We start from the raw sequence: 23,033 nt of genomic DNA, 5'->3' as shown, positions 1-23,033 counted from the left end.
CGCTGGGGGGAGGGGGGGTCTGATATTGCATAGGAAACCCGGAAGTAAATTCAACGCATCTGTGCCATTTTAATGCAAGCACCTCATTGTCATTTTATTTCCGGGTTTGGCGTTGATTGCATGGCAGTGGGTGTGAGGAGTGATGTGATGGAGTAGGCAGCAGCAGGAGCATTGTGCCACTCTCCTAGATTCAGTGCAGGAGGCACTTTAATGACCTAAGCAGGTCAGGAAAGGTGAGTACAGTTGCACATTCACCTACATCCTGCTGTGCACATTACCTTCCTCCCCCCCCAACTCTGCCTTGTCATGCCTAATCCATCACATCACTCCTGACGCCCACTGCCATGCAATTGACACCAATCCCGGAAATAAAATGACAATGAGGTGCCCGCGCTAAAATGGCACAGATGCGTTGAATTTACTTCCGGGTTTCCTATGCAATGCGGACCCACCCCCGCTCCCAATGCACCCTTCGCAGTTAATATCAGCGCCTTAGAGTACAAAAGCAAGGAAGTTATGCTAAATAAAATGTTATAAATCACTGGTTAGGGCTCAGCTGGAGTATTGTGTCCATTTCTGGGCACCACACTTTGGAAGGATGTCAAGGCCTTGGAGAGGGTGCAGAGGAGAGAGGAGATTTGCTAGAATGGTACCAGGGATGAGGGACTTGAGAGAATCTGGGATTGTTCTCCTTAGAGCAGAGAAGGTTAAAATGAGATTTAATATAGGTGTTCAAAATCATGAGGGGTTTAGATAGAGTAAATAGGAAGAAACTGTTTCCACTAGCAGGAGGATCGGTAACCAGAGGACACAGATTTAAAGTCATTGACAAAAGAACGGGAGGGGAGATGAGGAGAATTTACTTTACACAGCAAGTTGATAGGATCTGGATTGTACTGCCTGAAAGGGTGGTGGAACTAGATTCAATAATAACTTTCAAAAGGGAATTAGATAAATACTTACTCAATGTAAAAATTTGCAGGGATATGGGGAAGAGCAGGGGAATGGGACTATTTGGATAGTTCTTTCAAAGAGACGGCACAGGCACGTTGGGGCGAATGGCCTCTTTCAGTGATATATGATTCTATGAAAATTTAATTAAAATATTTTAAAAAGTAGTCACTTGAGACAAAAAACTGATTGATGGAAAACTGGAAAGAGACAGGGCAAGAAAAGAAACTTTCATATTGCAGAGTTTGAAACAGATCTCAACCAGGTTGTGGTGGCTGAATCAATATGCTTTGATAATAGTAACAGCATATTAACTTCCTAACAACGTAATTAGTCCTTTAAGATCACATTAGCATTTTGTCACCAACATGCCAAATGTAACAAGTTTACTTTTTTTAACTAAATTTATTGCAGACGTAACTGTGACTTAAAAAATGTTTAGTTTAGTACATTTCTCAAATTGTATTACATTGTGTTCATATTTAGAGATGTTCACAAAATAAGCCTGTAGATATAATACCAAAGAAACTTGTGAAAGCTGTAAAAGTCTTAAAGTACAAAGCAAATAAAAGGAGCTCGGAGTCACTCCCTAACCCTCCTACTGTGCCTTTCACTGGACTGACGTTTTCTGATGGAATTTGATTTGGCCTAGAAGGCTTAAGATTTTTTAGGTGCAGGAATAGGCTTTATGGCTCAACAAACCTAACCCTTTTTCATTGACTCAACCCTGCCTTCTTACCATATCTTTCAATCCATTCTCTCCCTAGAAACACATCCAATTATCTTTTGACCCCATTTATACCATCCCGTTCAATGGCTTTTCTTATTGCTCACTTCTATAACCCTTAGTGTAGAAATAAAAGTTCCACCTGACTTTTCTAACTCCTGGTGTTCCTGTTTTTTAGACGCATCTTGAGGTCCAGGCAATTAACAGAAATTTCTGAGCTTAGGGCTGTATGGATTTAATGATTATTCTGCCTAAACTCTGTTTCGTACTAATGCAGTGTTTCTGGTTATTACAGATGAGCTTCCAGTTGAGCTAAAGGCGGAACAGACCATTGAAATAACTAATGACCCTCACGTCGAGAATTACGCTACATCACCCACTAAAACAATTGCAGTTAAAAGAAAAAAAGTAGTTAAAAGAAAGCCAGGTAGAGAACTTCAAAATGTACATAAGAGACTGAGTATAGAGTCATAGAAATAACAGCTCATTGCCAGTACTAGCTCTTCAACTAGAGCTCTTTCTTGTATCCTTTTATCAGGTTCCTTTTAAGTAAATTCCCAAATGCCACAATTCAGGTGGCATTTGGGCAAAGCATTCGCAACAAAATAGATGAATTAATAGCGCAGATAGAAATGAACAGGTTTGATCTAATAGCCATAATAGCCATGGTTGCAAAGTGGCCAAGGTTGGGAACTAAATATTCCAGGATACTTAACTTTTAGAAGAGATAGGCAAAATGGTAAAGTAGGAGGGGTAGCCCTGATAATAAAGGATGGGATAAAGACAGTAGAGAGAAAGGATCTTAGCTCCGAAAATCAAGAAGTAGAATCAATTTGGGTGGAGCTAAGAAACAACAAGGGGCAGAAAACATTGGTGGGAGTTGTTTATAGGCCCCAAACAGTAGTTGTAATGTAGGGCAGAGTATAAATCATGAAATTAGAGGCGCATGTAACAAGGGTAATACAGTAATCATGGGGGACTTTAATCTACATATAGACTGGGCAAACCAAATTTGCAGTAATAGTGTGGAGGACGAATTCATGGAATGTATGCAAGATAGTTTTCTAGATCAGTATGTTGAGGAACCAACGAGGGAACAGGTTATTTTAGATCTAGTATTGTGCAATGAGAAAGGGTTAATTAATAACCTTGTAGTAAAGGGGCCTTTAGGGAAGAGTGACCATAATATGATAGAATTTTATATTGAGTTTGAAAGTGATTTAGTTAAATCTGAAACTAGGGTCTTAAATCTAAACAAAGCAAACTAGGTATGAGGGGCGAGTTGGCTACGGTAGATTGGGAAACTACATTAAAAGGTATGATGGTAGACAAGCAATGGCTAGCATTTCAAGAATTAATACATAATTTACAACAAATATACATCCCTTTAAGGCACAAAAACCCCACAGGAAAAGTGGTCCAACCGTGGCTAACAAGAAAAGTTAAAGATAGTATTCGATCAAAGGAAGAGGCTTATAATGTTGCCAAAAAGAGTAGTAAGCCTGAGGATTGGGAGGATTTTAGAATTCAGCAAAGGAGGACCAAGAAATTGATAAAGAAAGGGAAAATAGAATATGAGAGTAAACTAGCGAGAGACATAAAAACAGACTGTAATAGCTTCTGTAGGTATGTAAAAAGAAAAAGATTAGCGAAAGTAGATGTGGGCCCCTTACAGGCTGAGACTGGAGAAATTATAATGGGGAATAAGGAAATGGCAGAGAAATTAAACAAATACTTTGCGGCTGTCTTCACGGAAGAAGACACAAAAAGCTTCCCGGAAATAGTGGAGAACCAAGGCTCTAGCGAGAATGAGGAACTGAAAGAAATTAGTATTAGTAAAAAAATAGTACTGGAGAAATCAATGGGACTGTAAGCCGATAAATCCCCTGGACCTGATGGCCTACATCCTAGGGTTTTGAAAGAGGTGGCTATAGAGATAGTGGATGCATTGGTTGTCATTTTCCAAAATTCCATAGATTCTGGAACGGTTCCCGTGGATTGGAAGGTAGCAAATGTAACCCTACTATTTAAGAAGGGAGGGAGAGAGAAAACTGGGAATTACAGACCAGTTAGCCTGATATCAGTAGTCGGGAAAATGCTAGAATTAATTATTAAGAACGTGGTAACAGGGCACTTAGAAAATAATAATAGGATTGGGCAGAGTCAACACAGATTTATGAAAGGGAAATCGTGTTTGACGAATCTGTTTTTTGAGGTTGTAGCTAGCAGAATAGATAAGGGGGAACCAGTGGATGTGGTGTATTTGAATTTTCAGAAGGCATTCGATAAGGTGCCACACAAAAGGTTATTAAGAGGACAGTCCCTCGGAACCGAGGATGACTTGCTTCCACATTAAAAATGAGTTTGCAGGTGACTGATTAGTCCAATGCGGGACCTACAGCCTCTGTCACAGGTGGGGCAGACGATGGTTGAAGGGGCGGGTGGGTGGGGTGCTTGGGTTGACGTGCGCTCCTTGCACTGCCTGTGCTTGGCTTCCGCTTGCTCCCAGCGAAGAGACTCGAGGTGTTCGGCGCCTTCCCAGATGCTTCTCCTCCACTTTGTGCGGTCTTGGGCCAGGGATTCCCAGGTGTCGGTGGGGATGTTACACTTTTTGTGTAGAGTACAGTATAGTCAGGGGGATAGATACTGTTCTCTGCAGCTGCGAAAGAGAGTCCCGAAGGCTGTGTTGCCTGCCAGGGTTAAGGATATCTCCTCGCGGTTGGAGAAGAACTTGGAGTGGGAGGGGGAGGATCCAGTTGTCGTGGTCCATGTAGGAACCAATGACATAGATAGAACTACGAATGAGGTTCTGCTGAGGGAGTTTGAGGAGCTAGGGTCTAAATTAATAAGGAAAACCACAAGGGTAATAATCTCTGGATTACTACCTGAGCCACGCGTAAATTGGCATAGGATCAAGCAGATCAGAGCGGTAAATGCGTGGCTCAAAGAGTGGTGTGGGAAAATGGGGTTTCAATTCATGGGGCACTGGCACCAGTACTGGGGAAAGAGGGAGCTGTTCCGTCGAGATGGGCTCCACTTAAACCAGGCTGGGACCAGCGTCCTGGCGAATCGAATAACTAGGGCTGTAGATAGGGCTTTAAACTAAAAAAAAAGGGGGGGGAGGGGGTCAGGTGAGGGGAAATTTAGAAATCTAAAGAGAAAGGTCAAGGCAATAGAGCAGTGTCGCGATTTGGGTAAAAATAAGCAGAGTGTGACAGGGAACAGGCTATTTTAGAGCTTGTATTGTGTAATGAGACAGGGTTAATTAGCAATCTCATAGTAAAGGATCCTCTGGGGCAGAGTGATCATAATATGATAGAATTTCACATTAATTTTGAGAGTGACTTGCCTAAGTCCGAAACTAGAGTCTTAAACTTAAATAAAACCAATTACATAGGTATGAGGGGCGAGTTGGCTAAGGTAGATTGAAAAAATAGATTAAACGGTATGGCGGTTGATAAGCAGTGGCTAGTATTTAAAGAAATATTTCATAATTCTCAATAAAAATACATTCTATTCAGAAAAAAAAACTCCACGGGAAAAGTGATCCAACCGTGGCTAACTAAAGAAGTTAAGGATAGCATTTGATTGAAAAATGCTTATAATGCTGCAAAGAATAATAGTAAGCCTGAGGATTGGGAGAGTTTCAGAAACCAGCAAAGGTTGACCAAAGAATTAATTTAAAGGGGAAAAAATAGAACATGAGAGAAAACTAGCAAGAAATATAAAAGCAGATTGTAAGAGTTTCTACAAGTATGTAAAAAGGAAAAGAGTAGCAAAAGTAAACATTGGCCCCTTAGGGGCTGAGACAGGAAAAATTATTTTGGGGAATAAGGAAATGGCAGAAATGTTAAACAAATATTTTGTATCTGTCTTCACAGTAGGATACACAAAAAGCATACCAAAAATGGTGGGGAACCAAGTCTAATGAGGGTGAGGAACTTAACGTAATTAATATAAGTAGAGAAAAAGTACTAGAGAAACTAATGGGACTAAATAAAAACATAGAAACATAGAAGATAGGAGCAGGAGTAGGCCATTCGGCCCCTCGAGCCTGCTCCGCCATTCAATGCGATCATGGCTGATCATCCATATTCAGTACCCGGTCCCTGCTTTCTCCCCATACCCCTTGATCCCTTTAGCCTTAAGAAATATCTCCAACTCCTTCTTGAATATATTTAATGTATTGGCCTCTACTGCCTTCTGTGGTAGAGAGTTCCACAGGTTCACCACTCTCTGGGTGAAGAAATTCCTCCTCATTTCTGTCCTAAATGGCCTACCCTTTATGTGTCTGTGGACTGTGTCCCCTGGTTCTGGACTCCCTGACCATTGGGAACATCATAGAGTCATAGAGTTTTACAGCACAGAAAGAGGCCCTTCGGCCCATCGTGTCTGCGCCGCCCATCCATCCCTGTCCAGTCTAATCCCATTTTCCAGCATTTGGTCCATAGCCTTGTATGCAATGGCATTTCAAGTGCTCATCCAAATGCTTCTTGAATGTTGTGAGGGTTCCTGCCTCTACCACCCTTTCAGGCATTGAGTTCCACATTCCAACCACCCTCTGGGTGAAAAAGTTCCTCCTCAAATCCCCTCTAAATCTCCTGCCCCTTACCCTGAATCTATGCCCCCTTGTTATTGACCCCCCTACTAAGGGGAAAAGTTCCTCTTTGTCTACCCTATCTATGCCCCTCATCATTTTGTACACCTCAATCAGGTCCCCCCTCAGCCTTCTTTGCTCCAAGGAAAACAACCCCAGCCTGTTTAGTCTTTCTTCATAGCTGAGGCGCTCCATCCCAGGTAACATCCTGGTGAATCTTCTCTGCACCCTCTCCAAGGCAATCACATCCTTCCTATAGTGAGGCGACCAGAACTGCACACAGTACTCCAGCTGTGGCCTCACCAGCGTTTTGTACAGCTCCATCATAACCTCCCTGCTCTTATATTCTATGCCTCGGCTAATGAAGGCAAGTATCCCATATGCCTTTTTAACCACCTTATCTACCTGTTCCGCTGCCTTCAGGGATCTATGTACATGTACACCAAGGTCCCTCTGACCCTCTGTACTTCCTAGGGTCCTACCACTCATTGTGTATTCCCTTGCCTTATTTGTCCGTCCAAAATGCATCACCTCGCACTTTTCAGGGTTAAATTCCATTTGCCACTTTTCCGCCTATCTGACCAACCCGTTTATATCATCCTGTAGCCTGAGGCTTTCCTCCTCGCAATTTACCACCCCACCAATTTTCGTGTCATCTGCGAACTTACTGATCATACCTTTCACATTCTCATCCAAATCATTTATGCAGATCACAAACAACAAGGGACCCAGCACCGATCCCTGAGGTACCCCACTGGACACAGGCTTCCAGTCACAAAAGCAACCTTCGACCATCACCCTCTGCCTCCTGCCACTCAGCCAGTTTAGGATCCAACGCGCCAAGGCACCCTGGATCCCATGGGCTCTTACCTTCTTGACCAGTCTCCTATGCGGGACTTTGTCAAAAGCTTTACTGAAGTCCATGTAAACCACATCCACAGCATTTCCCTCATCCACCCCCCTAGCCACCCCCTCGAAAAATTCAATCAGATTTGTCAGACATGATTTACCCTTGACAAAGCCATGCTGACTATCCCCGATTAATCCTTGCCTCTCCAAGTGTAGACTAATTTTGTCCCTCAGAATTTTTTCCAATAATTTCCCTACGACAGATGTTAGGCTCACTGGCCTGTAATTCCCTGGTTTATCCCTGCTACCCTTCTTGTATAATGGTACTACATTAGCTGTTCTCCAGTCCTCTGGTACATCCCCTGTGGCCAGAGAGGTTCTGAAAATTTGTGTCAGAGCCCCTGCAATCTCCTCCTTTGCCTCCCACAGCAGCCTGGGATACATCTCGTCCGGGCCTGGGGATTTATCCACTTTTTGGCCTGCTAAAACCGCTAGCACCTCCTCCCTCTCGATGCTAATATGTTCAAGTATGTCACAGTCCCCTTGCCCGATTTCTATGTCTGCATCGTCTTTCTCCATAGTGAACACAGATGCAAAAAATTCATTTAAAACCCCGCCTACATCATCTGGCTTTACACACAGATTGCCACTTTGGTCCCTAATGGGCCCTACCCTTTCCCTGGTTATCCTCTTGCCCTTAATATACTTATAAAACATCTTAGGATTTTCCTTTATTTTGCTCGCCAGTGTTATTTCATGGCCCCTCCTCGCCCTCCTAATTTCTTTTTTAAGTATGTCCCTGCACTTTTTATACTCCTCTAGGGCTTCTTCCGTCTTTAGTCTTTTGTAACTGCCAAAAGCCCCCCTTTTATTTCTAATGCATTTTTGTATATCCCTTGTCATCCAAGGTTCCCTTTGCTTGTTGGTCCCACCCTTGACCTTTACAGGAACATGTTGGCGTTGTACTCTCTCTATTTCCCTTCTGAAAGTCTCCCACTGTTTTGATGAGGATTTTCCTATAAGTAGCTGCTCCCAGTCCACTTTGGCCAGATCCTGCCTTATCATATTAAAATCGGCCTTCCCCCAATTTAGAACCCTTATTTCCGGGCCGTCTTTGTCTTTTTCCATGACCACCTTAAATCTCACCGAATTATGGTCACTGTCGCCAAAATGCTCTCCTACTGATACTTCCACCACTTGCCCGGCTACATTCCCCAGAATTAGGTCCAGTACCGCCCCCTCTCTTGTAGGACTTTCTACATGTTGGCTCAAAAAGCTCTCCTGGATGCACTTTAAGAATTCTGCACCCTCTAAGCCTTTCACACTCTGACTATCCCAATTTATATTGGGGAAGTTGAAATCCCCCACTATTATTACCCTATTATTTTCGCACTTCTCTGAGATTTGCCTACATATCTGTTCCTCTATCTCCCCCTGACTGTTTGGGGGCCTATAGTACACTCCCAGCAAAGTGCTTGCCCCCTTTTTGTTTTTAAGTTCTACCCATATGGCCTCATTAGAGGAACCCGCTAATATATCGTCCCTCCTTATAGCAGTAATTGACTCCTTAATTAATATTGCAACACCCCCTCCCCTTTTACACCCCCCTCTGTTTCGCCTGAAGATTCTATACCCCGGAATATTGAGCTGCCAGTCCTGACCCCCCCTCAACCATGTCTCCGTGATAGCAACAATATCGTACTCCCATGTGTTCAACAACAACTTCAGTTCATCCACCTTATTTGTAAGACTCCTTGCATTAAAATATATGCCTTCCAGCCCTGCCATATTCCCTTTTGCCTTCACACATTTGCTCTGCCTTCCCAGCTGACTTGTTTTTTCCTCTGTATTTGGTTGTAAATCACCCCCTACTATAGCTCCACTCTGTACCCCATCCCGCTGCCAAGTTAGTTTAAACCCCCCCCAGCAGTGCTAGCAAACCTCCCCGCAAGGATATTGGTTCCCCTCTGGTTCAGGTGTAAACCGTCCGACTTGTACAAGTCCCACCTTTCCCAGAAGCAGACCCAGTGATCCAGGAAACTAAAGCCCTCCCCCCTGCACCATCCCTTTAGCCACGCATTCATCTGTTCTATCTTCCTATTCCTATACCTTCCTGCATCTAGCCTGTCCAGTCCTGTCAGAATTTTATAAGTTTCTATGAGATCACCTCTCATTCTTCTAAACTCCAGCGAGTACAAGCCCAATCGACCCAATCTCTCCTCATACGTCATTCCTGCCATCCCAGGTATCAGCCTGGTGAATCTTCGCTGAACTCCTTCCATGGCAAGAACATCCTTCCTCAGATAAGGCGACCAAAACTGCACACAATACTCAAGATGTGGTCTCACCAAGACTCTGCACAACTGCAGCAAGACATCCTTGTTCCTGTACTCAAACCCTCTTGCTACGAAGGCCAACATACCATTTGCCGCCTTAACCGCCTGCTGCACCTGCATGCTTAACTTCAGCGACTGGTGCACAAGGACACCCAGGTCTCGTTGCACTTCCCCTTCTCCCAACCTATTGCCATTTAGATAATAATCTGCCTTCCTGTTTTTGCCGCCAAAGTGGATAACCTCACATTTATCCACGTTATATTGCACCTGCCATGTTTCTGCCCAATCACCCAACATGTCCAAATCATCCTGGAGTTTCTCGACATCCTCCTCACAGCACACACGCCCACCCAGCTTTGTGTCGTATGCAAATTTGGAGATATTACATCTAGTTCCCTTGTCCAGATCATTTATATATATTGTGAATAGCTGGGGTCCAAGGACCAATCCCTGCGGTACCCCACTAGTCGCTGCCTGCCATTCGGAAAAGGACCCGTTTATTCCAACTCTTTGCTTTCTGTCTGCCAACCAGTTCTCTATCCAAGTCAATACCTTGCCCCCAATCCCATGTGCCTTAACTTTACACGTTAATCTCTTATGCAGGACCTTATCGAAGGCCTTCTGAAAGTCCAGATACACCACATCCACTGGTTCTCCCTTATCTATTTTACCAGTTACATCCTCTAAAAATTCCAGTAGATTAGTCAAGCACGATTTACCTTTTGTGAATCCATGTTGACTTTGCCCGATCCTGTCACTGTTTTCCAAGTGCTCTGCTATTACATCTATATTCTATCTATCTATTCTTTCTTTTTCTTTATTATCTATATATATAAATCGGTACATCTGTCTGTCATTCTGTCTGTCATTCTGTCTGTCATTCTGTCTGTCATTCTGTCTGTCATTCTGTCTGTCATCGCGTGTGCATCTGTCGGGCTATGCGCTCGAAAGTTACAGGGCGTACCTACGCGCGCGTTACCTCCAAAGAAAGCTTACGCTTCCGAGACGGTTTTAAGCGTATTTACGTTTCGGCCGGGCTAAAATCGCGCCCGCGGTATCCCAAAAACCTTCAACATTCCGCTCATTAGCATCTCATTATCCGCGCATTAGCGACAGAGTGACCTCGAGCTCGACCAATCGTACGCCGGGTTGCTGGCGTGTGCCGCCGGGCCAATCGGTGCATGTGTGGCCGGGCCTTATCATTCTGAACCGAGGTGAGTCGCCGCCATCTTGATTCCAAACTTTTCCTTTCTTTTTCCCGCTTTCTGCGTCTTAAAAAAAAACGTTGCTTTTAAAACACATATTGTTTTTTAAAAAAATGATTTAGAAAGTAATTAACTAATCTAATCTCATTAATTTTCCTACCTTTCCCCGTTTTTCCAGGTAGGCCTAGAAGCCTCGGCGTCTCCTCCGCACCCACGCCCGAGCTAGGCACCTCCCGGCCCCACTTGAAGGCTGGAGGGCCGAGCCTCAGCCCAACGCCGCTAGGGTGCGCGCGCAGCAGGAGCTGAGACGCGGCGTCTCTCTCTGGCTCGGCCGGGGGGCGGGGCTTGCTGAGCGTCGACGGTTACCCTGGCAACCGGCCCCCCCGGCCGTCTCGCACAGCCGCAATCGGCGGTCTTCACCTCGGGGGGGGCGCGACCCTCGGGGGGGCCGCGACCCTCGGGGGGGAGGGCGCGACCCACGGGGGGGTGCCGCCAAGCGTCACCCTGGCAACCGGCCCCCCCGGCCGTCTCGCACAGCTGCAATCGGCGGTCTTCACCTCGGGGGGGGGGGGGCGCGACCCTCGGGGGGGGCCGCGACCCTCGGGGGGGGCGCGACTCACGGGGGGGGTGCCACCAAGGGTCACCCTGGCAACCGGCCCCCCGGCCGTCTCGCACAGCCGCAATCGGCGGTCTTCACCTCGGCGGGGGGGGGCCGCGACCCTCGGGGGGGGCCGCGACCCTCGGGGGGGGCGCGACCCTCGGGGGGGGGCCCCCGCCCTCCCTCCCCACCCTGCGCCCCTTCCCTTCCCCCCTCCCCCCTTCCCTTCCCCCCCCGCCCTCCCTCCCCCCTCCCCCCCCGCCCCCCTCCCCTTCCCCCCCTCCCCCTCCCCTTCCCCCCCGCCCCCCTCCCCTTCCCCCCCTCCCCCTTCCCTTCCCCCCCTTCCCTTCCCCCCTCCCTTCCCTTCCCCCCCTCCCCCTTCCCTTCCCCCCCGCCCTCCCTTGCCCCCCACCCGCCCTACCTTCCCCCCCGCCCTCCCTTCCCCCCCCCCGCCCTCCCTCCCCCCCCCCCCCCAGTCGCTCGCTCTCTCTCTCTCTTCCAACAACAACATGCCCTCGAAAAAGCCTCGGCACCGCCGGGCACTTCAGCTGGTATATATATAAATAAAAGGATCTGTCCATCTGTATGTCTGTCTGTCTGTATGTCTGTCTGTCCGCTATACACTCAAAAATTATAGAGCGTACCTACACATATGTTATATCAAAAGAAAGCTTATGATTAGGGGAGTCTCATAGGCGTATTTACTTTTTGGTCAGACAAAAATTGTTCGAACGGTATACAAAAGACGTTCAAAAATCCGCTCATTAGCGGTTGACCAACCCTACCGCTCATTAGCGTTGAGTGACGTGATGGTTGATCAATCCTACAGTTCAGTGACCTGATGGTTGACCAATTGGTGTGTCACGGGGGGCGTTTCATTCCGTGTGTGGGCAGGACCTAATCCTCCAGCCTCCCGAAATGTACCGTCATTTTTTTCACTGCTTTTACTCAACAGCGAGTGGGGCAGCTGCGGTGGCCCACTGGAGCGGGAGGTGAGTTGGGCTCACTCGGACCGGGCCTGACAACCGCTCCGCCCGAGAGACAGAGTGGGGGAGCGGCAGCGGCCGGCCGTCAACCGCGCGGCCCTGTAAACTGCCGTTTTACAAAAAAGCCTAGGCAACGCCGGGCCCCCCCAGCTAGTCTTTTATAATGGACTGTAGCATTTTCCCCACTACCGATGTCAGGCTTACCAGTCTGTAATCCCCCGTTTTCTCTCTACCACCTTTTTTGAATAGTGGGGTAACATTAGCTACCCTCCAATCCATGGGTACTGTTCCAGATTCCATCGAATGTTGGAAGATGATCAGCAATGCATCTACTATTTCTAGGGCCACTTCCTTAAGTACCCTAGGATGTAGATTATCAGGCCCTGGGGATTTATCGGCCTTCAATCCCATCAATTTCCCTAACACCATTTCCCTACAAATACTGATTTCTTTCAGTTGCTCTCTTTCATCAGACCCTATGTTCCCCGGCATCTCTGGGAGGTTAGTTGTGTCCTCCTTTGTGAAGACAGAACCAAAATATGTATTTAGTTGGTCTGCCATTTCTTTGTTCCCCATTATAAATTCCCCTGATTCTGACTGCAAGGGACCTACGCTTGACTTTACCAATCTTTTTCTCTTCACATATCTATAAAAGCTTTTATATTCCCTGCAAGCTTACTCTCATATTCTATTTTCCCCTTCTTAATTAATCCCTTTGTCCTCCTTTGTTGAATCCTAAACTGCTCCCAGTCCTCAGGATTATTGCTTTTTCTGGCCAATTTATATGTCCTCTCCTTGAATCTTATGATATCCCTAATTTCCCTTGTTAGCCACGGTTGAGTCACCTTTTTTGTTTTATTTTTATTCCAAACTGGGATGAACAAATTCTGTAGTTCATCCATGCGGTCTTTGAATGTTTGCCATTGCCTATCCACCGTCAACCCTTTGAGTGACATTCCCCAATCAGTCCTACCCAACTCGCGCCTCAGACCATTGTAGTTTCCTTTATTTAAATTTAGGACCCAAGTCTCTGAGTCAACTACTTCATTCTCCATCTTAATGAAGAATTCGATCATATTATGATCGCTCCGACCCAAGGGGCCTCGTACAACAAGATTGCTAATTAATCCTTTCTCATTACATAATACCCAGTCTAAGATGGCCTGATCTCTGGTTGGTTCCTTGACTTATTGGTCCAGGAAACCATCCCGTAAACACTCCAGGAATTCCTCCTCCACAGTATTGTTACTAATTTGGTTAGCCCAATCTATATGTCGATTAAAGTCACCCATGATGACTGCTGTGCCCTTATTGCACACTTCTTTAATTTCCCTTTTAATGCCATCCCCAACCTCCGCCTTACTGTTTGGAGGTCTATATACCACTCCCACTAACGTTTTCTGCCCCTTAGTATTTCTCAATTCTACCCATACAGATTCCACATCATCAGAGCTAATATCCTTCCTTACAATTGTGTTAATCCCTTCTTTAACCAGGAATGCTACCCCACCTCCCTGTCCTTTTTGCCTATCTTTCCTGAATATCGAATACCCCTGGATGTTGAGTTCCCAGCCTTGGCCATCCTTGAGCCACCTTTCCGTAATCCCAACCAAATCATATTCGTTTACCTCTATTTGCACAGCCAGTTCATCCACCTTATTACGAATGCTCCTCGCATTAAGACACAAAACCTTCAGGCTTGTTTTTTTAACGCTCTTAGACCTATTAGAATTATTATTTACTGTGGCCACGTTTGATTTAAACCGTTGATTTCTCTGACTGCCACTTTTGTTTTTCTCCTCCCTATCTTTTGCTTTTATCCTTGTTTCCCTTTCCTCTGTCTCCCTGCTCAGGTTCCCAACCCCCTGCCATTTTAGTTTAAACCCTCCCCCAGAACACTAGCAAACACGCCCCCTAGGACATCGGTTCCAGCCCTGCCCAGGTGCAAACCGTCCGGTTTGAACTGGTCCCACCTCCCCCAGAACCGGTTCCAATGTCCCAGGAACTTGAATCCCTCCCCGTTGCACCATTCCTCTAGCCACGTATTCATCTGAAATATCCTTCTATTTCTACTCTGACTAGCACGTGGCACTGGTAGCAATCCTGAGATTACTACCTTTGAGGTCCTATTTTTTAATTTACCTCCTAACTCCCTATATTCAGCTTTTAGGACCTCATCCCGGTTTTTACCTAAATGCCGACAAATCCCCTGGACCTGATGGCCTACATCCTAGGGTTCTAAAAGAGGTGGCTGAAGAGATAGTGGATACATTGGTTTTGATCTTCCAAAATTCCCTAGATTCTGGAATGGTCCCAGTGGATTGGAAGGTCGCAAATGTAACACCGCTATTCAAGAAAGGAGGGAGAAAAAACAGGGAACTACAGGCCCGTTAGCCTGATATCAGTCGGCGGGAAAATGCTGGAATCCATTGTTAAGGAAGTGGTATCAAGTCACTTAGAAATTCATAACATGATTAGACAGAGTCAACATAGTTTTATGAAAGGGAAATCGTGTTTGAAAAATTTATTAGAGTTTTTTGAGGATGTAACTAGCAGGGGTAGATAAAGGGGAGCCAGTGGAAGTAGTATATTTGGATTTCCAAAAGGCATTTGATAAGGTGCCACATAAAATGTTATTACACAAGATTAGGGCTCCTGTGGTTGGGGGTAATATCGTAGCCTGGGGAGAGGATTGGTTAACGGACAGAAAACAGAGAGTAGGGATAAACGGATCTTTTTTCAGGTTGGCAGGCTGTAACTAGTGGAGTGCCGCAAGGATCAGTGTTAGGGCCTCAGCTATTTACAATCTATATTAATGACCTAGATGAAGGGACCGAGCGTAATATATCCAAGTTTGCTGATACAAAGCTAGGCGGGACAGTAAGCTGTGAGGAGAACACAAAGAGTCTGCAAAGGGGTATAGATAGACTGAGTGGGCAGTAAGGTGGCAGATGGAGTATAATGTAGGGAAATGTGAGGTTATTCACTTTGGTAGGAAGAATAGAATAACAGAATATTTTTTAAATGATGATAAACTTTCAAATGTTGGTGTTCAGAGAGATTTGGGTGTCCTCGTGCAAGAAACACAGGAAGCTAGCATGCAGGTACAGCAAACAATAAGGAAGGCAAATGGCATGTTGGCCTTTATTGCAAGGGGGTTGGAGTATAAGAGTAAGGAAGTCTTGCTACAATAGTACAGGGCCTTGGTGAGACCACACCTGGAGTACTGTGCACAGTTTTGGTCTCCTTATCTAAGGAAGGATATACTTGCCTTGGAGGTGGTGCAACGAAGGTTCACTAGATTGATTCCTGAGATGAGAGGACTATCCTATGATGAGAGATTGTGTAGAATGGGCCTATACTCTGGAGTTTAGAAGAATGAGAGGTGATCTCATTGAAACATACAAGATTCTGAAGGGGATTGACAGGGTAAATGCTGAGAGGTTGTTTCCCCTGGCTGGAGTGTCTAGAACTAGGGGGCATAGTCTCAGGATAAGGGGTAGGCCATTTAAGACTGAAATGAGGAAGTCAGGTTGTGTATCTTTGGAATTCTCTGTCCCAGAGGGCTGTGAATGCTGAGTCTTTGAGTATATTCAACGCTGAGAGAAATAGATTTTTGGATTCTAGGGGAATCAAGCGATATGGAGATCGGGCGGGAAAGTGGAGTTGAGGTCGATGATCAGCCATGATTTTATTGAATGGCGGAGCAGGCTCGAGGGGCCGTATTGCCTACTCCTGCTCTTATTTCTTATGTTCTTAAACAAAATTAGGGCTCATGGGATTGAGGGTAATATACTAGCATGGATTGAGGATTGGTTAACGGACAGAAAACAGAGAGTAGGAATAAACGGGTCATTTTCGGGTTGGCAGGCTGTAACTAGTGGGGTACCGCAAGGATCAGTGCTTGGGCCTCAGCTATTCACAATCTACATCAATGATTTGGATGAGGGGACCAAATGTAATATATCCAAGTTTTCCTGATGATACAAAGCTGGGTGGGAATGTAAGTTGTGAGGAGGATGCAAGGAGGCTTCAAGGGGATATAGACAGGCTAAGTGAGTGGGCAAGAAAATGGCAAATGGAATATAATGTGGCGAAATGTGAAGTTATCCATTTTGGTAGGAAAAATAGAAAAGCAGAGTATTTTTTAAATGGTGAGAGAATGGGAAATGATGGTGTTCAGAAGGACCTGGGTGTCCTTGTACATGAATCGCTGAAAGTTAACATGCAGGTACAGCAAGCAAATGGTTTTTGGTCTTTATTACAAGAGGATTTGAGTATGAGAGTAAAGACATCTTACTGCAATTATATAGGGCCCTGGTGAGACCACACCTGGAGTATTGTGTACAGTTTTGGTCTCCTTACCTAAGGAAGGATATACTTGCCATAGAGGGAGTGCAACAGAGGTTCACCCGGCTTGTTCCTGGGATGGGGAGATTGTCCTATGAGGTGGAGTTTAGAAGAATGAGAGGTGATCTCATTGAAACATACAAAATTCTTACAGGGCTTGACAGGGTAGATGTAGGGAGGATGTTTCCCCTGGCTGGGGAGTCTAGAACCAGGGGTCACAGTCTCAGAATAAGGGGTTGGCCATTTAGGACTGAGATGAGGAAAAATTTCTTCACTCAGAGGGTGGTGAATCTTTGGAATTCTCTACCCCAGAGGGCTGTGTATATTCAAGCCAGAGATCGATAGATTTTTGAATATTAAGGGAATCAAGGGATATGGGGATAGTGCAGGAAAGTGGAGTTGAGATAGAAGATCAGCCATGATCTTATTGAATAGCGGAGCAGGCTCGAAGGGCTGGATGGCCTACTCCTGCTCCTATTTCTTATGTTCTTATGTTATGTTCTTATTCGCTGGCACATTCCATACTTCCCTGAGTTGCTTCCAATCTGTTTATGTTTTATTGGACTCAGGCCTGCTCTCAAATGTCTCTGGATCTCAAGGCAGCACTTCAGATACTCTCTCCACTGTCCCACAGCTCCAATGCACTTCCTCCAATAATCTCCCCCGCGTCTCTCCGACAGTGTCCCCGCGTCTCTCCGACAGTGTCCCCGCGTCTCTCCGACAGTGTCCCCGCGTCTCTCCGACAGTGTCCCCGCGTCTCTCCGACAGTGTCCCCGCGTCTCTCCGGCAGTGTCCCCGCGTCTCTCCGGCAGTGTCCCCGCGTCTCTCCGGCAGTGTCCCCGCGTCTCTCCGGCAGTGTCCCCGCGTCTCTCCGGCAGTGTCCCCGCGTCTCTCCGGCAGTGTCCCCGCGTCTCTCCGGCAGTGTCCCCGCGTCTCTCCGGCAGTGTCCCCGCGTCTCTCCGGCAGTGTCCCCGCGTCTCTCCGGCAGTGTCCCCGCGTCTCTCCGGCAGTGTCCCCGCGTCTCTCCGGCAGTGTCCCCGCGTCTCTCCGGCAGTGTCCCCGCGTCTCTCCGGCAGTGTCCCCGCGTCTCTCCGGCAGTGTCCCCGCGTCTCTCCGGCAGTGTCCCCGCGTCTCTCCGGCAGTGTCCCCGCGTCTCTCCGGCAGTGTCCCCGCGTCTCTCCGGCAGTGTCCCCGCGTCTCTCCGGCAGTGTCCCCGCGTCTCTCCGGCACTCTCCCCCGCCTCTCTCCGGCACTCTCCCCCGCGTCTCTCCGGCACTCTCCCCCGCGTCTCTCCGGCACTCTTCCCCCCCCCCCCCCCCCCCGTCTCTCCGGCACACTCCCCCCCCCCCCCCCCCCCCGTCTCTCCGGCACTCTCCCCCCCCCCCCCCCCGTCTCTCCGGCACTCTCCCCCCACCCCCGTCTCTCCGGCACTCTCCCCCCACCCCCGTCTCTCCGGCACTCTCCCCCCACCCCCGTCTCTCCGGTACTCTCCCCCGTGTTTCTCATGTACCCTCGGCTCCAATATTCTGCCTCAGGTACACGCTCTTTAATTCTGGGCACTGCTTCAAACAATTTCTGTACCCAGGCTGTCAACTGTGGACACTGCCTCACATACTGTACTGAGTCACTCAGCTTTTGGCAGCGCTTCAGACAGCAGGAGCCAACCTAAAATAAAAATGAGATGGATCACAGAAAATTTGCCCCTGCGTCAGCTGGGGTAAGCGAAAGCCCCACCCCATCACACAAGGGAACACTCCAGCCTCACTTCTCTCAGTCACTCTATGCTCTCTCCGTCTCTGGCCCTACCTGCTTCTCGTTCTCTTACTCTTCCTGTGGCTCTTTCTCCTTTTTTCTGTCTCTTCCTTGTTGCTTCTTCCTTTTGCGGACTTTGACTCTTCCTCTCACTCTTGCTTTACCATTTTTTATTTGATTCTCAAAATGCGGGCATCACTGGCAAAAGCCGGCATTTATTGCCCATCCCTCGTTGCCCTGAAAAAGTGTTTTTTTAAGGACAATCCGGCAGCTTCTTGGTCACTTTTACTGATACCAGCTTTTTAATTTAGAGACTTTTAAAAACTGAATCCAAATTCTCTACCTGCCATGGGGGATTTAAACTTGGGTTCTCTGGATTATTAGACCAATAATTGAACAACTAAGTTACTGTACCCTTTTGCTGACTTTCCTCTTTTTCTCTTATTTCTCTGGTTCTCCCTCTCTCTATCATTCTTTTACTTTCTTTATCTCCAAATTTTTTTCTAATCCCCCTCTTTTGGCTGCTTTTCCTCTTTTTTTTCTGCTCTGATTATTTCTCCCACTTTCTCTGGCTCTGCCTCTTTTTTTTCTCTGACTCATTCTCTGGTTTTCCCCTTTTCTTTGTTTGCCTCCTTTTTTCTGACATTCTTTGGCTGTTCCTCATTTTCTCTTGATTCTGCCTCACTGTCTCTGACTTTTTTCCCTCATTTTTCCTCTCTTTGACTTCCTCGCCCCCTCTCTGTGAATTTTCCTCTCTTCCCCTCTGACTTTATCTCTTCCTATCTCTCTGACTCTTTCACTATTCTTCCTCTTTCTCTGGTACTTTCTGAATTCCTCTCCTTCTCTGATTCCCTTTTCCCCTCTGAATTTTTCTCTTCCTCTGACTTTTTTTCTCCCCCTCTCTTTGATACATCATCTTTCCCTGACTCCCGCTCCCTCTCTCATTCACTCATTCCCCATGTCTCTCTGTCTTGATCAATCTCTTTTACAATCCTGATCTCACATGTGTCCTTTCTGCCTCTACAGCTGACATGAAATTGGAGCCACAGGAGTTTGCAGGGAGCATTTCCAACCACACGATCGAGATCATACCAGTTGACAGCAGCAAGGAGTTAGCCGCAGTGAATGGTCAACCCAGGAAAGAGATTACGCCTGAGATGATCCTGAAAAGAATGGTCTTGTGAGGAGCCGTCTCCTCTCCTGCTACACATTTTTACAAGCAGTTAAGGAAGCGATTCTAAGAAAAAAAATCGTCAAGCATAGAAAAAACAGTTTCAGAAAAATTATTGCCGTTTTTAATTATACCTAAGACTGAAAGGGGATGAATGATTCTCAGTTTAGTAGATTCAGTGCATCAAAATAAGGGACAAGATTGTTTAAAAGTGAAAAGCACCTGTAAAAAGAAAATTAAGTAAGAATTTGTAAAACTATTGCAGAGCGACACTTCTGAAAGCTAGAATTGTGCTACTTTATATTTCTGAGCTACTGTTTTCATTCATACATAGTGCAGGAAAGTGGAGTTGAGGTCGAAGATCAGCCATGATCTTATTGAATGGCGGAGCAGGCTCGAGGGGCCAAATGACCTACTCCTGCTCCTAGTTCTTATGTTCATAGCTGTTAATTGGATAATGTAAATAACTCGTGTGTTCTAATTCCCTCACTTGTTGCCCTTTAACCAAACAACTTCTGAGCGTGTTCCTAGCGCCTCATGGCAGACTTGGGCCATTCCTGACCGATTGTTCGGCAGGAGTTGTGTTTGCTTCGGGCTTTAGGACGCAAGCAATGTTCCCTTTGTCAGTCGTTCATTAACGAAAGAGAAGCCAGTGTCTACACCATTCCTGTTAAACATTGTTGTGCGTTTTATAAACTGGTGCCTATTGTGAGAAGTTTCGAGACAACTTGCAAAGAATTAGCACAGTTGCCCAGTTTGGTAAACAGATTTCATTGGAACAGGTGTAGGAATTGGAATCTCATTGGTCTTGTAGTTGATCAGAATCCGGTGCCAGTAAAAGACATGTACCCTGTTGGGTCAGCTGGTTAAGGTGGTGAGTAGCTGAGCTGGACACTCCCCAGTCTTTGCTGAGTTAGTTGGTAGTAGGGGCACCACAGTTGGTGCCAGCATTCCTGTTAGGGAATGGGAAATCGGCCAGGCTCCTGTTGCTGAGCGTTATCCAACGACTCTTGCTAGAAGTTCATGTGCGTGGATGGCAACTGAGGAATAGATCGGCTGAGCTGTGATGTGATGCTGTCTATGGACAAGCAGTCTGCTGACACCGAGGGGTTGAATTTCCATGTAAGTTCTCCCAAACGTTACTTTGTCGGAGACCCCTGGAGTAACGGCGAAAAAACTGTCAAAATGATGGCAGGTGATCGGGAGAATCCCTGGAGAAATTCAAACCCCTTACTGTCCAGCCACAGACATGCAGAATGGACACTTAAGCGAGTTACCAGTGGGCAGCAAATACCGTGGACTGTGCCAAAGTAAGGAGCCAAGGCTTTCAGCAGTGAAAGGGGAAGAACCGATTGAAGAAAGGAATAAGAGCATTTTTTGGAACTATCTGAATTGTGCCAGTTTAGCTACCTGGAGCAGTACTTGTTTTGCAGTATAATTTCCTGGAGCTGATAAGCTACTTGCAGTAGGACCATGATGGTACAAGATGTTTGAAATACATGTTCTAGATGGGTTGAGTGACATCTAGTTCTGAGTAAAGTATTAATGATATCTATTGCTGGCTTAGGATGCAGTGGAGCAGTGTAACGTGGCAGAACCAAGTTGGCCGCAGTTTGTACCTCTTACCTAAATTTAAAAGCTCCAGTTCCTTAACCATTCACCATTCATGTCAAGTTTAGCTCTCAACTCTCTTCCTTCCCATGTGTTTCACCAGTCCACCTGTCAAGCCTTTGGCCTTGTCCTTTAATTCAGTGGTTATCTTCAATTCTCCAGTGCCATAGAGGCCACTAATTCATCATGGAAGGTTGTTTCAGTTTGGTTCATGTTTAACAGTATCACCTATTTTAATATTACTCTTGGGGAGATTTTTAACTCTGCAGACGATTTGTGTCTGGTTCTTCTGCCCCTATTCTTTCATTTGGCCTCACAGCATAAATCTAGCAGACAATTGTAAATGGAAGAGCATCACTCTATCACTCATCACAGCTCGAAAATTTAGATCTAAAAGAGACTGGTAGATGGTGAGATGCTCCTAAGAGAGCTTTTTACTGTTAGTGTTGTGGGAAATATCGCCCAATTAACAGGGCTCATTTTGTCACCATAATCATACCAAATATTTAGTGATCAATCTTTGCTCCTTTCAATAATTGAAGCTGACACTTCAGTGCAGTGGTGAGGGAGTGTCACAGTGTCAGAGGTGTTGTCCTTCATTTGAGACGTTAAACCAAGAGCCCTCCCTGTCTGCTTGTTTATGTGGACATTAAGACCTCATGGCACTCGTCAAAGAAGAGCAGAGAGTTCTTCCGGTGTCATGACACATTTTTTTTAATTCAATTAAATCTAGGAAACTTCCCCCCCTCCACCAACAGATTAACTGGTCATGCAACTCATTTGTTGCTTGTGGGATCTTTCTGTGTGCAAAATGGCTGCTACATAACAACAGCAACGGCACAAAGTAATTATTTCTATCTGAAGCACTTTGGGATGTTTCTGAGAGACATGAAGTAGTGCTGTATAAGTGTAAGATCTTTACTGAATTGTGCTAATGCAGTTTTTAAAAAAATGCATCAGCCAAATAGGATTTGCTCTGTAAAACGATGATTGGACACAAACTTTTCCACAGTTACCTAAGTTTATTTGCACATTCTGCAGTTACCCGATCACAGAATTAACTTACAGGGGTATAAATTTGTCTGGGGCGGTAGCGCAAAATGAGCAATGGTGAATCGGAAGCTTGTTTTGCACAACCCAATTGTCCCCTCCATCGAAGTCAATGGTGAAGAAACTCGGGCGGAATGTGAAACAGGCAACCCATTCATTATCACTCATTTTGAACCACCGCCCAAGACAAATTTATAGCCCGTTGTTTTCAAAAAGAAACGTTTAATAGGAAATGCAAACTGTTTCTAATCTTTGCCGTTCTTGTTTCTTTTTTGTAATTGTTATCCCTGGAATAATGTTGGAAGTTGCTAGCTGTTTAAAATGAATGAAAAATGTTGACGTTGATGGCAGTTTGTGCATTCCCTCTGTTGAGTTCTTTTGGTTGCATAGTAAAACTTTCAATATTGTCGAATTATTTTTGTTATTGTAATAAATGAATTTACTGCTTTCAGCATTTCTATTCATGTGGTGTAAGTACACAAATACTGTGCTCACTAAATATACATATATACAGTAACACCTTTTTCTGACATACTCTGGGCCCAATTTTAACTCGAATTCCCCTCTCTAGCCTGAGTTAAAATTGTAGCCAAGTCTCAATTACAGGAAACTTTCGATTAACCGGCCACTAAATAACCGGAACGCTCTATCCACCGGCAAAATTCAGGAGTCGGTTCAGATAACTTTTTTTTACTCCATTTGTGGCTGTGCAAGCGTGTAGCTGAAGCTGTTGCTAAGCTACAGAGATGCTTGCAACTTGTGCCGATTGTTTTGAAGCTGAAAGCAACAGGGTTTGTTGCTTTATACGGAGCTCTGAGCTCCGTATCTTTTACTATAGCGTTCGGTTATC

The 23,033-nt window shown here is 45.9% G+C and overlaps 1 protein-coding gene across 2 annotated transcripts in view; it reads left to right on the top strand.

Moving 5' to 3' along the window:
* The window catches only part of LOC147108508 (zinc finger and BTB domain-containing protein 41-like), a 29,157-nt gene extending 6,523 nt beyond the window's left edge, over positions 1 to 22,634 (top strand). Inside the window, exons 3-5 of one of the 2 annotated variants that reach the window (XM_086005160.1) lie at positions 1,974 to 2,105; positions 5,560 to 5,611; positions 19,378 to 22,634. In XM_086005160.1, coding sequence (XP_085861286.1) covers positions 1,974 to 2,105; positions 5,560 to 5,606 — 179 coding nt within the window. In that variant the 3' untranslated portion in view covers positions 5,607 to 5,611; positions 19,378 to 22,634. The remainder of the gene's footprint in view (positions 1 to 1,973; positions 2,106 to 5,559; positions 5,612 to 19,377) is intronic. The other variant, XM_086005159.1, reaches the window with a different exon arrangement.
* Positions 22,635 to 23,033: the final 399 nt, after the last annotated feature.

Source organism: Somniosus microcephalus, chromosome 13, assembly GCF_052327205.1.
Source record: "Somniosus microcephalus isolate GS21.2 chromosome 13, FLI_Smic_1.0, whole genome shotgun sequence".
Lineage (NCBI taxonomy): Eukaryota > Metazoa > Chordata > Chondrichthyes > Squaliformes > Somniosidae > Somniosus > Somniosus microcephalus.
Note: the sequence above shows the minus strand (reverse complement) of the source record. Positions and strands in the feature narration are given on the sequence as shown.